Source organism: Dama dama, chromosome 18, assembly GCF_033118175.1.
Source record: "Dama dama isolate Ldn47 chromosome 18, ASM3311817v1, whole genome shotgun sequence".
Classification (NCBI taxonomy): domain Eukaryota; kingdom Metazoa; phylum Chordata; class Mammalia; order Artiodactyla; family Cervidae; genus Dama; species Dama dama.
In genome coordinates, this window is record NC_083698.1 from 93,180,460 (window position 1) to 93,196,998 (window position 16,539).

A 16,539-nucleotide genomic window follows, 5' to 3' on the forward strand; every position below is an offset into this window, starting at 1 on the left:
GCCTGTCGCTGTTGGGATCCTAAGTGTGCACTTTCTGAAAACCAACCGTCCTGCTGTGTAATCAGCAATATTTGCAGAAAAAATATTAATGCCAAAGTCATGTTAAGGTCAGCAACAACGTGCCAGAATTCCAAAAGAAACAACCCACTTTTTCTGAACTTGATATTTGCCAATGACTATTTTAAATTCTTTTTCATCTCTGATCATTTGGGGAGAGGAAGATGGTGCCTTAAAATAGTTTTTCTCTCTCCTCTCTGCCATTCACTTCGGTATCTCATGAAAGTGTTAGTCGCTCAGTCGTATCCGACTCTTTGTGACCCCACGGACTGTAGCCCACCAGGCTCTTCTGTCCATGGGCTTTTCCAGGCCAGAATACTGGAATGGGTTGCCATGCCCTTCCCCAAGGGATCTTCCTGACCAAGGAATTGAATCCTGGTCTCCTGCATTGTAGGCAGGTTCTTTACTGTCTGAACCACTAGGGAAGTCCAGCATCTCATAAACACCTCCAATTCATAGTAATTTCCTAAGCAGTCTCTACTTCTAGTTTCTATCATTCTCTACCACTAATTTACTCTTTATACTGTGCCGAATCATCTTGCCAAAACTCATATCTGATTATATTGTTTCACCTCTTAAAATCTTGTTTAGATGACCTCACTCCTATGCCGACCTGGTCCCTGACCATCTCCCCAAGCTCACCTCATGCCTCTGTCATGTCATCTCTATGTACTGAAAGGAACTTCTGGTCACTCCTTAAAACCATCCTCCATTCACACCCTCATGTCGTTGCACAGGGGTCTTCCCATTGTCTGAGGCGTGCAAGCGTGCTCAGTCACTCAGTTGTGTCCGACTCTTTTCAACCCCGTGGACCATAGCCTGCCAGTCTCGTCTGTCCATGGGATTTTCCCAGCAAGAATACTGGAGTGGGTTGCCATTTCCTTCTCTGGGAGATCTTGTCAACCCAGGGGTGGTCTCCAAGTCTCCTGCATTGGCAGGCGGATTCTTTACCTCTGAGAGACCTGGGAAGCCTCATTGTCTGAGGTGGTAATGTCTATAGTTCACTGTAAAAGTATTTTAGCATTGATGACTTGACTTTATTTTCAACTAAGAGTTACTTAGTTTAAATTTCAACTGTGAAATAGCAATCAATTTCCCTAGGCATGAATCCCACTCCAGGGTTGGTCAATTTTCATTTTATCAAAGATGTCTCCTTCTGGAAGGACTGTAACTGGTGCAGTTACTGGTATCCTGATCAAAACCATACACTTCAATAATTAGCATATGAATGTCAGAATGAGTTTTTACTGGCAAAATTAATCTTTAGTTTTTAGTAACTGTTAAAGTGATCACCTATCATAAAAACACACTGATAGTCAAGATATTTGGATTTCCCTAAATGAACAGATCCTAAAAATATAGCACATCCTATGCAAAACTTACTATAAAATGGTTCATACATCTAAGTGTAAAATTTCAAACTGTAAAAATCCTAGAAGAAAATATAAGAAGAAATCTTTGTAACTTTGATTGGGCAAAGTTTTCTTAAAGCTAACCCCTAGAGTATCATCCATAAAGGAAAAAAAATGATTAAATTGAACTTTATCAAAATTTAAAACTGTTCTTTGAAAGACATTGTTAAAATGAAAAGACAAGCCAAAGCTTGGGAAGAAATATTTACAAAATGCATGTCTGATAACTTGCTACCCTGGAGGCTCAGATGGTAAAAAATCTGCCTGCAATGCAGGAGACCCAGGTTTGATCCCTGGGTCTGGAGAAGGGAATGGCAACCCACTCCAGTATTCTTGCCTGGAGAGCTCCATGGACAGAGGAGCCTGGTGGGCTACAGTTCATAGGGTCACAAAGTCAAACACAACTGAGTGACTAACACTTTCTTTTCAGCCTATATAAAAAACCCTCAATACTTAATAATAAGAAAATAAACAGCTCAACAAAAAAAAAATTAGGCAAATGATATGAATACAAAGATATATGGATGGCAAATAAACATATGAAAATGTATCCAACATCATTAATCACTGCTACTGCTGCTGCTAAGTCGCTTCAGTCGTGTCCGACTCTGTGCGACCCCATAGACGGCAGCCCACCAGGCTCCGCCATCCCTGGGATTCTCCAGGCAAGAACACTGGAGTGGGTTGCCATTTCCTTCTCCAATGCATGAAAGTGAAAAGTGAAAGTGAAGCCACTCAGTCATGTCTGACTCTTAGCGACCCCATGGACTGCTGCCTACCAGGCTCTTCCAACCATGGGATCTTCCAGGCAAGAGTACTGGAGTGGGTTGCCATTGCCTTCTCCCATTAGTCACTAGTAAAATGCAAATTAAAGCCCCAGTGAGACACCACTGTACATCTATTAAAATGACTAAAAAAAGAAAAATTTTTTTTTAAACTCACGACACTTGAGGGCAGTATCCTAGAAGAAATAAGCTAGACAAAGAAAAACAACTACTGCATGGCATCACTCTATGTCAAACCTTTTTTTAGGAAATCACAGAAACAGAATAGAGAAGTGGTGGCTAGAGGATGAGAGAAATAGAAAGTGGTTGGTAAAAGGCTACAAATTTCAGCTGTAAGATAAATAAGGTCTGAGGATCTAATGGAAACCAGAATGACTGCACTTGATAACACTGTACTGTATAATTGAAATTTGCTGACAGAGTAGTACTCAAGTGTTCTCATTTTAAAAAAAAAAGAAAGGATAAATATGTGACGTGATGGATGTATTAATTACCTAGATGAAAGGAATCCTTTCACAGTGTACACATACATCAAGTTGTCATGATGTACATTAAATATCTTATAATCATTTAATGCCAGTTATACCTCCACAAAGCTTACATTTTTATAAAAATAAAAAAAAGCTAACAACAAAAAGTGCTGGTGAGAATGCAGAGCGACAGGAACTCTTATACATTGCTAGTAGGAAAGCAAAATGGCACGGCTCCTTTGGAAAACATTTTGGTGGTTTCTTACAAAATTAAATGTACACTTACCATATGATGCGGGGGCAGGAGGAGAAGGGGACGACAGAGGATGAGATGGCTGGATGGCATCACCGACTCGATGGACATGTGTTTGAGTAAACTCTGGGAGTTAGCGATGGACAGGGAGGCCTGGCGTGCTGCGATTCATGGGGTCGCAAAGAGTCGGACGCGACTGAGCGACTGAACTGAACTGAACTGAACTGAACCATATGATGCAGCAATCCTACTTCTAGATATTTATCCAAGAAAAAGAAAATTATATTTACACAAAAACCTATACGTGAAGTTGCTTAATTCATAATCACTGCAAACAAGAAACAACCCTGATGTCAGCTGGTGATGGTTACATCGTGGCACATTCATAGGTAGGAGGTCATGCAGCAATAACAAGGAATGGACAGCAACATAGATAAATCTCAGATGTTTGAGGCAGACTGAAGGACACTAAACCCCAAAGGCTACATGCTATATAATTGCATTTATATGGCTTTCCAGAAGAGACAAAACTGTGGGGACAGAAAATAGATTTGTAGTTGCAAGAGCCTTGGGGTATAAGTAGGGATTGACTTCAAGGTGGCACAATGGAGTTCTGGAAGTGATGGAATTGTTCTATAATTTGATTATGGTGATGCTTATACAACTGATTGCATTTTTCAAAACTCATAAAACTGTACACCAGAAAGGTGAATTTACTGTTTGTAAACTGTCTGTTACCAAGATGATGATGAAGCCTGTGGTTGCATTATTAGGGATGATGCTCAAGGCTGTGGCCATTTGTTTAGGCATATTCTCGTTACCTGATGCCAGCTCCAAGCATAACAGAATCCCAACTCTGGATTATCATCCTGTCTACTTCTAGTGAACCTTTCCTGTCAAGATCGGACAGAACACATAAAACAGTCCCTAAGCTTACAGAACAAACCTGTTTGATCTATACCTGCCAGGGGGTGGGGGAAGGATGGGGTGGTTGTATGTTTGTTTTTAGTAAATACCTGTATGTGTGGTAGAACATACTGGCCTGAAATGTGCTTTCATTGCAGCTTAATAGAAAGGTTATGGAGTAGCCAATCCTTCCCCGGCTCAGACTTCCTTGACAGTTAGTGATAGCTACCAAAAAGAACCTAAGAGTTGCGCATGTTCAGACTGACTGATTTCAACATAGGAATGCGCTGTTTCCTCACGCTCACTCAGATGTGTCTTCTAAGACAAGTATCACCTCCTGTCCTGAGCCTTTCCTAATACCCTCTGCACACTCCCATGACACCTGGGTACACGTGCTTCTGAGTAAAAAACCATCCTCTTTTGGTTGTTTTTTCTTGGTCGTCCCCATTAAGCCATGGCATCTTTAATGGCACAAACTGTGTCCTGTATTTTCACACCTTCTAACAGATTCACACATGTTCAGTAAGCGTTTTGCTTAAGTAATAGAGTAACAATAATAAATATAATAATAGTGCTACATCCTGTGCCTTTCTTTTTTTTTTTTTTTTTTCAAGGCCAAGATGCATCCTTTATTTTTTTTTTTTTTTTTTTTTTTGTTACAGGCAGTAGTTTGTTGTATTTTTTTTTTTTTTTTTATTTACATGTATTCCCAATCCCGATCCCCCCTCCCACCTCCCTCTCCACCCGATTCCTCTGGGTCTTCCCAGTGCACCAGGCCCGAGCACTTGTCTCGTGCATCCCACCTGGGCTGGTGATCTGTTTCACCATAGATAGTATACATGCTGTTCTTTTCAAATATCCCACCCTCACATTCTCCCACAAAGTTCAAAAGTCTGTTCTGTGTTTCTGTGTCTCTTTTTCTGTTCTGCATATAGGGTTATCGTTATCACCTTTCTAAATTCCATATACATGTGTCAGTATGCTGTAATGTTCTTTATCTTTCTGGCTTACTTCACTCTGTATAATGGGCTCCAGCTTCATCCATCTCATTAGGACTGGTTCAAATGAATTCTTTTTAATGGCTGAGTAATATTCCATGGTGTATATGTACCACAGCTTCCTTATCCATTCATCTGCTGATGGGCATCTAGGTTGCTTCCATGTCCTGGCTAGTGTGCCTTTCTATGTCGTGGTTCCTCAAAGCACCCTAGGAGGCATGTGTTGTTATCATCCCCATTTCACAGATAAGATAACTGAGGTGTGGAGAGATTAAAAAGTAACTTGCCTAAAGTCACACGGCTAGCAAATGGCAATGGAAACCAAAGCTTCAGAGATCTGTGACCTCTGCCTCTCATTTTCACTGCAACAGTATTCCTTGAAAGAGATAATACTTTTCACTCTGTGCAAGCAATCTTGTCACCGGAAAGATTTTTTAGCTTATCTATTCAGTATTCCTTGAAAGAGATAATACTTTTCACTCTGTGCAAGCAATCTTGTCACCGGAAAGATTTTTTAGCTTATCTATTCATCACCCCCCAATGTGTGGATTAAACAAGGGAGGATCACAGAAGCTGACCAACTCAAGATCACTCAATTTTTCTATAAGATAATTAAGATAGCTTTCTGGTGAATAGGGGGAGGGATACATAAAAATTTAAAGGGCCACTGCTGTCTTAAATATTTGGGTGCTCTGTCACAAGAAGAGGGTTATTTTCATCAAGAAGAATCATTGCTAACTTCTTTCCCCGTGTCTCTCTCTTCCAGAGTTCACTGTTTCCACTATCTCATCCCTCTTGCGAAGGAGGGGAACTACGCCATTGTCGCGAATGTGGAAAGTATGGATTATGACCCTCTGGTGGTGAAGCTGAACAAAGATATCAGCGCCATTGAAGAAGCCATGAGTGCCAGCCTCCAGCAGCACAAGTTCCAGTACATATTTGAAGGTCAGACCCTGCCCCTGTCCCTGAGAGTTTGGGAGGAGAGAAGGGTGAAGGTTTTGCTGATTTTCTCTATTACTAAAGCTCAAAACTTGTAGAAAAAGGTTTCTGATTTTTTTTTGTTTTTTGGTTTTTGGATTAAAGCAGCAATACCTAGCCTCTCTGTGTATGGCTAGGTAGGCAACAATATGGCTGCCATCTGCTCCTTCTTGATGAGGAGATTTAATCCAAGATGAGGCAGATGGCGGCCTGGCTGCCTCCTTGACACACCACTCATGAGAGCTGGGTAAGTGTGTGGAGTGGACCACAGATTAACTCAAGAGGAGCTCATAAAGGAAAAAGAAACACACGCAATAAGGAGAGGACCCTGAGAGATCCCCTCATTGGCTAAAATTATCACTGGAAGGGGAAGTTTTCTTTCAGAGAATGAATTCTTGTCTGAAGAGAAAACAGAAACCGCTGGTGAGCAGCAGTTCTGAGAAGTGTACATCCATAAATGCCTTCAGAGTCAAGGAAGCAAGGAAGGGTGTGAACGACAGTACTATCCAAAGGTGTTTGCCTTCAACATTTAAAAAATGAGCGGCCAGCCAAATCATTTGCGTGATGAATTCCTCCAAAGTACCCTTTTTTAAGACTTCCAATTATACCCCCTTTTTTCTTGTTTTGGTTGGTTTGTACATAGACCCCAGGGCCAAAAGTATCTATGATGTCTCACAGAATTGAGCCAATATTACTTAAACTAAGTACGAAGGTACTTAGTGCAAAGGATTGTGGCAGTCTGAAGATGGAAAGAAAGTGTCAATGCCTGACCATGTCTTGCTTTCTGAAATGATTCTGTTCTAGCAAATGCAGGACCCACCCCCGCCCCCCAAAAAATCCTATTTTCCCATTAAATTATGTTGTAGTGATGAAGATGTGTTCTGAAAGGGAATATTCCTGAAAGACTTTAGCCAGACGTATAAGTGATAAAAAAAAAAAAGGCTCGTCAGCCCCATGACTCTGTGTGCTGGGGGCTGAAGTCATACTTTCTATCTTAACAGTATAGGACCCATCTAAGAATCACTCTCCTGACCACAGAGAATTCCCTTCTGGCTTTTGACACTGGCTCTTCCAAGTCCCACATATCACCATTCACATCCCAGAGTTTTCCTCTCATTTGGACCAGATACTTCTTGACAGCTAATCCTTCTGGGAAACAATAGAGGTATAATCCTCAGACACAGAAGAGATTTTAACTAAAAAAAAAAAAAAAAAATCATAAATTGGAAATTTCCTATTTAAAAAGCTGGCTATCCCCCTGTCATATCACTTTCTAAATTCAAGGGCATGTTATTGAATTTCCCAAGTGGAGGAGGCGACAGCTGTCTCGGTCTTCTTGATGTGGCAAGGAGAAATATTTTATTATTTTTTTAAGGAGTGTACTTAATCACAGATATTGTTTAAAATTCCTGGTGTATAGTGATAATACAAAGCAGACCAACCTTCAGTTGGTTTATTATTATAATTTATCATGCTTAATTATTATATAAATTTATTTCTGTAATCTGCTTTTTATTCTCTATAACCAGTGTACTTAGGGCAGACCACCCTAAACCACTGCAGAACAAAATTCTGCCTGAAATTATGGGCTCAAGGGCATCATAGCAAAAGAACCTACAGAGATTTTTCACATAAATTGTCTAGCTTTAAATGTAAAATCCGTGTGTGTGTTTCTGTTCCTTTGAGTGAAAAGCTTTTTACTTCACCTTAGAAGAGTAGCTTATTTGTCATCTTGAAGCAACATTGGGTGAGTGTAGCTGAAGCAAGAGATGATGCCTTCTGTCCTTTTCCTCCATGTATCCTAATCAAGGGAAAACTTGTTTTGAAGACAGAAGGAACCTTTGAACCTGAAGTTACACCCTGAGACAAAAATAGTAGACTATTCTCAACTAGTCGGACTAACTTGAAATTTCTGGGAAAATACCTTGCCAGAGTCCAACTTTGTAAGAATACGGGAAGAAGGAGGAAGAGAGGTTTACTTAGTTCCAAGTATTTAGAATTAAAATCTAACTTCTAAAAATGGTAACCCACATGTTCCTCGGCTTGTTCTGAACCAACATTCCTCAACTTCGTTACCTAAGATAACCTGAGATGGGATCTCCTAGTTTGTTGACATCCTAACCAGCAATTTGTCGAGTTTCACAGACCTTAAAACTTTGGCAATGAGAACAAATCACTTAACGACACCCTGAAAACTACACAGGAGTCTTGTGGGAACTCAGCAGTCAATGTATGATCTGCTTTGTTTCTAATTACATTCTCTCCCCTTACTCCTTTAGAAATATACCCCATTGTCAGTGTTGAGCTATGTTAGCATTAATGCCAAGAGTCCAATTTCCTATTGATTTGTTTTTATTTACATAGGTTCCCAATCAACTTTTGAGCCAAAAGTACAACCCCCACCTGTTTTGTAGGAGGAAAAGGAAGCTAAACAGATGATAGTATTTACATGTGGTGTTCTCTGCTTTAAAATAACTCAACAGGAAAAACAAGTTTTATGCAGTAATTTAAAACAATCTAGCATATACTCTTTAGCCTTGGCATGTGGCTTTAGCTGTATATGGCAGTGCAGAAACTGTGGATGTACCAGGTTTTTTATCAGCACAAAGCCCCCCTACTTGTAACTCCTTGGGCAGTATTTAACTACTCCGAAATCATGGTAAGATCAGGTGGTCCAACCATCAGAGCTAAGTTTTCTTTGGTCATTTACAGTTTCTGAGGAGTAGAGAGAGGAATCCTGTGTGTCTGTTTCTTCAAGATGGCATTAATCTGTCCCCTCCCTCCCCATCGCCCCATGCTGATCCCTCAGGCCTGGGACACCTGATCTCCTGCATCCTTATTAATGGGGCCCAGTACTTCCGGCGCATCAGTGAGTCTGGCATCAAGAAAATGTGCAGGAACATTTTTGTCCTGCAGCAGAATTTAACCAACATCACCATGTCACGGGAGGCAGACCTGGACTTCGCAAGGTAAGAGACGGTAGATTGGACTCAGTTCGTGTTCCAAAGCATTCTACCAAATCATTAATAAAAATGGATTCTTAATCATTAAAAAGCTAGTTTAAAACATGAAACAGAAGTGATGGATGTTAATTAAACTTATTGCAATGATCTTTTCACAATATATCCATATATTGAATTATTACACTGTACATCTGAAACTAATATGTCAATTATACCTCAGTTTTAGAAAAGGAAAAAAAATGGAACTAACAGATGTCCTTTGGTAATAGAGAAGTAAGTCTATAAAATTGTTGAATGTTTAATGACTGTAAAACAGGTAATTTTTCCTATTGTCTAACTTAAGTTCTTTTACTACAGAACTTCAGTAATTTTGTTTTCTAATTGTAAAAGTAATGTGTGCTCATTGCATAAAATATGTAACATAAAGTACAAAGAAGAATATAAACATTACTCATAAACTTTTAATCTAAAAATGCGATATTTTATATACTTTCTCTGGTTTTTATGCATGTGCTGTGTGTACAAGTGAGTCTCATTCATGGGCATGTGTATCATTTCTTTTTTCAAAATTGTTAATGGGTTTTTTTATTCATTTGTGTTTTCCTATATCATCAGTAACCTTTGAAAACATGGTTTTTCCCATATCCATTAATGTCCCTTGAAAATACTCTTTTTAATGCCTGAACAAATGTTTCATGGGGTAAGTAAGTCATAATTTATTTATCTGATTATTAATATTTGCAGATTTGTAGACACTGGGATTTTTTACATATTCTCTCATTATAAATAGTATGTATTGAATGTATTTTTACAAGAATCTATTTCCTCATCTCTTCTCTCTTTCCCAATTGAAATCCATCCCCCCTTCTTCCTTTCTTTGGGGAGAAAATGGTTATTCATCACTCTCCATGCTATTCTTTCATGTAACTGAGGTTATTTTTTAAAAACAGCATTTGGACTTTCTCTTTTCAAGGTTTGCTGATCTCAGTTTTTAGGGTTTCCTTGTAATACTCTTTTTCAAATGTAAGAGTTAATCTTCTTCTCTCTTTATGTGGTCTCAACACTACCCATACCTTTCTTAAGTCCGTGGATCTTTGGGGCTTTAATGAAAACTTTAGAAGTTTTGAAGAGGATGGATGACGATTATGGTGTTGTTGTATTATTGCTGATTATACCTGGATGAATTTTTCCATGAACCCCTTTATTGCTGGGGAGTATTGTGTTTTTAATAGTCCAGCATGCTCCTGCCTATTATTTAAGTATTTCTGTGTCTTTTCACTTGACTTTTTGATTCCTGAAGAAGTTTAATAAAATTTGAAACAATTCTTGAGAAATTTCTGGGGATAATAATATGCTGTATCACTTTGACAGTTATTAAGACATCCATGCTAGGATCTTTGTCTTGAAATCACATAGCCATACATCTTCACTTTCACCTTTCTTCTCCAAGCTGTCACTCATTTGTTCCATTGCTACCCTGTTGTTCTGCTTTTCTGTCCTCCTCTATTCTGTTTGAGTGTGTGTGTTCCTTAAATTCCCTATCCTAGGCTAAATTTGGTGGAAAGTGTTCCTTGCTCAGATTAGGGAAACCAGGTGTGACTGAATGCTGCATTTATTTGGCCTCCCTTATGGGGAATGATCTCATTATTGAATTAGTCTATTCATAATAACATTGAAAATGGAAGTTAAGAACACAGAGGCCTGAGGGATACAGAGAAGCATTACTAATTCTCTGAGGAATATAATTCCTAAATTCAATCATCCTTTTTTAAATGATTTTTTTTTTATTTTGCTGTAGTAAGTAAATTAACACAGCTTTTGACAGATACTATGGGGCCTGCACACATACTAATAACCCTAGCATCTGAATGATGAAATGATGACTGGGCAGTATTGAGGTTGACATTGACGGGCCGTGTACCAGCAAAGCATTTCTTCAGTGAGGCCATGCCTGTCACGGTTGGATTTGGGAGTGATACCCAAGGAAGTGGTTATAAGCTAAAAGATGACCACTTGGGAGAGGTACTGCTCTTATTACTCTTCATGGATTTTGAGAGGAGATAGGCTAGCCCAAGTATATAGCATTAGATGATTCTGTTGTGATCACAGTTCAGAAAGACACATCTTTACTAGACTTGTAAGCTCCAGGAAGCCTAGATTCTCTGCTTCCTCGGTGTGTAAACCAGAGTAAGTGCTCACTTTCTATACTGGATGAATGACTGGGTATCAAATCAAGGCTTCTTTTTGTGGTAAGGAGCTTGGACAATGCAAAGTCTAGTTTATCTTTAACATCCCGAACATTTTAACCAGCTGACGTGAGATCATTTTCTTATAGGCTGTTGAGAAACAGAGCATCTCCTTTGCAATTTGTTCTTTCTAGAAAGTGTTACAAGAAAGAATACTACATCCCTAACTGTTCATAGGCTCTTTCTCCTTCATTTTCTCTTGCTCTCCTACATACACATATACTAAACACACGTTATAGCCTTGTTTTTTTTTTTTTTTTATAGTTTTTTATAGTTTTTTTGTTTGTTTGTTTTTTCTGTTCTTGATTTTGGTAGGGACAGGTTTTGTGAAATGGGCTCCATCAATTCTACTGAATGTGAAGGGATGTAAAATAAACATGAGTGATACCAAAATAGCCAGAAATAATAGACTGCAACAGTGTGTCTCAGCATTCCTTAAGCAATGTCTAATCAAGCATGGACAACATCTGTATTTCCAGCAAACCTTTCTAGGAATGTTATCTTCTAATGGAGTAATTAATCACTAGTTGCCATGTGTCAGAAAACTTACTTAACAAGAAGTTGCAAGGCTCCTGTAGCTTTTCACTTTCATAGCCTTCCTGGCCACTGGAAAATAGAACACTCTTCCACAATAAAGAAATGAGAAGATCTGGACTCATTCCATTTATGATAACTCTTCTGTTCATGGTATTGTTAAGTTGTCTCTTTCTTTGTACACACCTTTGGTCCAACTGATCTCTAATAGGAATAAATCTTGGGTGAGCAAAGGCTCAAAATAATCTATAAAATGATCAGAACTGCTAAGAGACCCTGTCACCTATGGTAACGATCTCTGCTATGATTTTGACCCTTTTGACCCAACCGTTGATTTTCAAGCTCAAAAAGAGGCCTTGTCCTCAAAAATCACTACAGACTAGCTAGAAAGTGGAAGGCCTGTATGAGTGTGCTCTTTAGTTGCCTTCATCAAAGATCATCTTACCCTGAACTTCATGTGCTTTGAAGCAACCCACTAGTCAGGAGTAAAAGGAGAGGTCTGAATGAGTACTTCCATCCCCAGGGTGAATCTTGCAGTCTTTATAGTTGAAGTGAAGCCATTGTTGGAGAAAAAAAAATCCCAGAATTTTCCTCCTAGTACTTCCATCTCTTCCCACATTTCCCTTTTGTATTGGTCTCTCTCATTACAGTTGCCTCTTTTCTCCTTTCTTTCTCCTGCTGCCTCTATTATCTCTCCTTGGTTCTGTGGTCTTTTTGGTTTTCTTTAGACTGCTCTCTCTCTGTCATTCCTGAATCTGGCACAGGTAAGGAAAAGAAAGCTAGAGTTCAGGAACATAAGGAAGTGTCCTCATCCGTTCACTCATTCATTCAACAAATATTTACTGAGTGTGCATCCTCTCTAGGTCCTGCCCTTGTAGAATTTACATTGTTATGGGCAAGAGAGACAGACTAATAAACAAGTAAAATACAAAGTATGTCAGATGGTGGTACGTGCTACGGTGCAAAATTAGATGTTAAGAAGAGTAGAGTGTATTCAGATATAATGAAGGTAATTTGTGATTTTGAGTGTTTAGGGAAGTTCTTAATGAGATGGTAACATTTGAGGAAAGACCTAAAGGAAGAGTAGGTCATGTAAATATCTAGAGGAGCTTCTGAGAAAGGGAGCACTAGGAGCAGAGAACTAGAAAGAGGCATGTATTTAGCATTTAAAGAACAGAAGAAAGGCCAGTAAGGCTGAAGTAAATAAACAAGGAAAGAGTAAGAGATGAGTCAGAGATTTAATCAAAGAGGCTGAGATCTTGAAGACCAGTGTAATAACATTGGCCTTTACTTTGAGGTTCAAAGCTATTAGAAGAATTGGAACAGAAGAATGCCATGATCTGACTTATGTTATAAAAGAGTCACTCTGGCTGCTATGTGGAAAATAGATGATTTTCTATTTTTCCTGAGGAGGGGAAATTACAGACAAGGGCAAAAACAGAAGGATCTGTTAGAAAACTATTGCAATAATCTGGGTGAAAAATAGTGGTGATTCAAACCACAATTGTAGCAATGGAGAGGGTAAGAAATGGACAGATTAGGATATATTTTAAAAGTAGAGATAACAGGATTTGTTAAGGGATTGGAAGTGAACAAGTGGCCCCAAGATTTTTGTTCTGAGAAATTCAAAGGATGCTATTTTCATTTATTGAAATGAAAATGAGCCAGGCGACAGGAAAGGCGGATTGAGTTGAGGGGGCAGGCAAATACAAAGAGGCTATCAAGAGTTTGGATTTAGAAGTATGAAGTTTGAGATGCTGATTAGATGTCTAAATAGAGGTAAAGAAGAGAGACCTGGATACACAAATCTAGAGTTCAGGAAAGAGGTGGTTGTTGTCTCTCAGTCGTGTCTGACTCTCTATGACCCCATGGACTGCAGCATGCCAGGCTTCCACATCCTTCACTACCTCCTGGAGTTCACTCAAACTCACGTCCATTGAGTTGATGATGCCATCCAACCATTTCATCCTCTGTCTCCCCCTTCTCCTCCTGCCCTCACTCTTTCCCAGCATCATGGTCTTTTCCAGTGAATCAGCTCTTCTCATCAGGTGGCCCAAGTATTGGAGCTTCAGCTTCAGCATCAGTCCGTCCACTGAATATTCAGGACTGATCTCCTTTAGGATTAATTAGTTTGCTCTCCTTGCTTTCCAAGGGCCTCTCAAGAGTCTTCTCTAGCACCACAGTTTGAAAGCATCAATTATTCGGTGCTCAGGCTTCTTTATGGTCCAATCTCACATCTGTACGTGACTACTGGGAAAACCATGGTGTTGACTATACAGACCTTTGTTGGCAAAGTGATGTCTCTGCTTTTTCAGGAAAGACATATAGGCTGGAAATGGGAGTTTGGGGTTCATTAGCTTATAAATGTGATGTTAAAGCCAAGAAACAGAGTGAGAAGTGAGACTGCAATGAGAATGAGTAGAGCAGAAAGAAAGGCTGACCAAGAATTGGTCCTTGGGTCCTCCACTGCTTAGATGTTGGAATGCTGGGAAAGAACCAGCAAGGGAACCTGAAAAGGACCAGCTTATAAAGTAGGAAAATAGCCAGGAGAGGTTTGTGTCCTAGAAGTGAAGAGAATGTTTGAAGAGGAGAGTGTCTTCATCTGTGTTAAATGCTGCCAGTAGGTTAAATGAGCTCAGGATAGAGAATCAGCCACAAGTAGACTTGATCAGATATCTGAAATGCTTTGGTTTGCATTCCTTTATCTGCCCTACAACTTACCTAGTGTAGCAACAAACTTGGAACATATTTAGGGAAGGCTGCTCACTCCTCAATTCCATGGTAGGGTCTGAAGCATTCAGGGCAAACAGAAGTGCAATTAGTGTGATTCTAGTGTGATATATGAAAGACCAAATTGGCAACCTCTTTTTTCTCATTGAAGAGTTTGAAAGAAAGCCCTGCTCTTCCCAGCATATGTACTCATCGACCTCCCATGATGAAGCAGAGTTGTGATCACTCTTAGAGAGATACTAACCAATGGTGACTTCCCTGGTGGCTCAGATTATAAAGAATCCACCTGCCATATGGGAGACCTGGGTTCGATCCTTGGGTTGGGAAGATCCTTTGGAGGAGGGCATGACAATCCACTCCAGTATTCTTGCCTGGAGAATCCCCATGGACAGAGGAGTCTGGGGGGCTACAGTCCATGGGCTTGCAAAGAGTCAGATATGACTGAGTGACTAAGCAGAGCACCCAACTAAGTGAATTTGCTTTTAATGATGGCAGTCTCTGCTCCTAGGTGCCCCACCCCTCTTCAGCCCCAGTTCCTCTTCCAGAAGCTCCAAGTTAGCTTTGAAGCTGTTCTGTACATGTTGACTTAACCAAGTCCTTTATCTCCTGTATATAGTACCCATACTATGGAGTGGGAACATTTACTCCACAGAAGACAACAGAAAAATCTTACTGACGGAGAGTAAACCATTTGGTACCTGGTAACAAAAGAAGAAAAAAATCTTGCCTGAACTGCCTCCTCTGGACATAGGTTTATATGGAGAAGTACAGTACATCGTATTTGTTTGACTCAATAAGAGGTTGAATCAAGAAAGTGAAAAGACCACCAGTAGAATGGGAGAAAATATTTGGATATCACATAGCTCATAGGGATTTATATCCAGAATATATAGAACTCTTACAACTCCAAGATACAAAAGCAAATAATCTTAATTAAAGATTAGGTAAAGATATCCCAGTAGCAATGTGCATTGCTAATCTGATTCTAAGTACTGTTCTTCTATAAAAGGAAGCAGGGCTCCTGAAGGAAATGACTGCAGGACTGGAGCAGGAAATACACAAGATGAGCCTATAGTATTAATACTTTCTGAAGATCTCCTGGAAAAGGAAATGGCAACCCACTCCAATATTCTTGCCTGGAAAATCCCGTGGACGTAGGAGCCTGGGCAGACCACAGTCTGTGGGGTTGCGAAGAGTCGGACATGACTGAGCGACTTCACTATAGTACCAGAAAGTAAGGAAGTACTAGACACACGCACACACATAACACAGGTGTCAAAGAGGCACAGGAACCAACGGGAATAGCTCCCAATGGCAAAGAGGGGACCATTTGAGCGAAAGAATAAACAAAGTACTGCTGAATATTAACCCAGACTATCAAGTCCAAACTGATGTAAATGGTTGAATACAGTAATAAACAAAGAGGAAGAGAAAAATCTGTGCAGAGGCATTCCAGATAGATTATGAAGCTAATCTGAAGGTAGAGGCCCACTTTTTAAGGCTGGTTGCACATAATGACTTCCCTTCAAAGAGTACATGTGGAATGTGGGGGACTAACTTTATAGTGGAAAAATCTGACAAATAGTATTTCAGCCCCGTGATCAAGGTCAGCATCAATATGCGTAAATCGTGACCCATATAATAAAGAGAAAAAGTATCAAATAAGTTCCAGTACATGAAGATCCTGCAAAATACCCATCCAATTATCCTCAGAACTGTCAAGTTTATTAAAACCAAGGAAAATCTAAGAAGCTATAATAGCCGAGAGGAACCTAAGAAGACATGATAAGTACATGTGATGTGGTAAACTGGGTAGGATTCTGAAACAGAGAAAGGACATTAGGTAAAAACTAAGGAAATGTGAATAAACTATGGACTTCAGTTAATAATTTATCAATATGGGTTCATCAGTTGTGCTAAATGTATCATACTAATGTAAGATGTTAAATTTGGGTATAAGTCAAACAGGAAATCTCTGTTCTAGTTCTATCTTCCCAATTTTTGTATTAGTCTAAAACTGTTGGGGAAAAATAAAATCTATTAATAAAAAATTGGGCGAAAAATTTTAATAAACATTTGTCTAACAAGACATATAGATGGCCAGTATACATATGAAAAGATGCTCAACACTATTTGTTACTAGGGAAATGCAAACCAAAATCTCAATAAGATACCACACCACAGCTACTAGGATTACTATAGTCAAA

General features: G+C 39.4%; 1 protein-coding gene across 4 annotated transcripts in view; it reads left to right on the forward strand.

Annotated features, from left to right (window-relative positions):
* EXOC4 (exocyst complex component 4) overlaps positions 1-16,539 on the forward strand; it is an 809,489-nt gene that overhangs the window by 743,897 nt on the left and 49,053 nt on the right. For all 4 annotated transcript variants that reach the window (XM_061165832.1, XM_061165834.1, XM_061165833.1 and 1 more), the window contains 2 exons: positions 5,648-5,826; positions 8,669-8,828. In XM_061165832.1, coding sequence (XP_061021815.1) covers positions 5,648-5,826; positions 8,669-8,828 — 339 coding nt within the window. The remainder of the gene's footprint in view (positions 1-5,647; positions 5,827-8,668; positions 8,829-16,539) is intronic.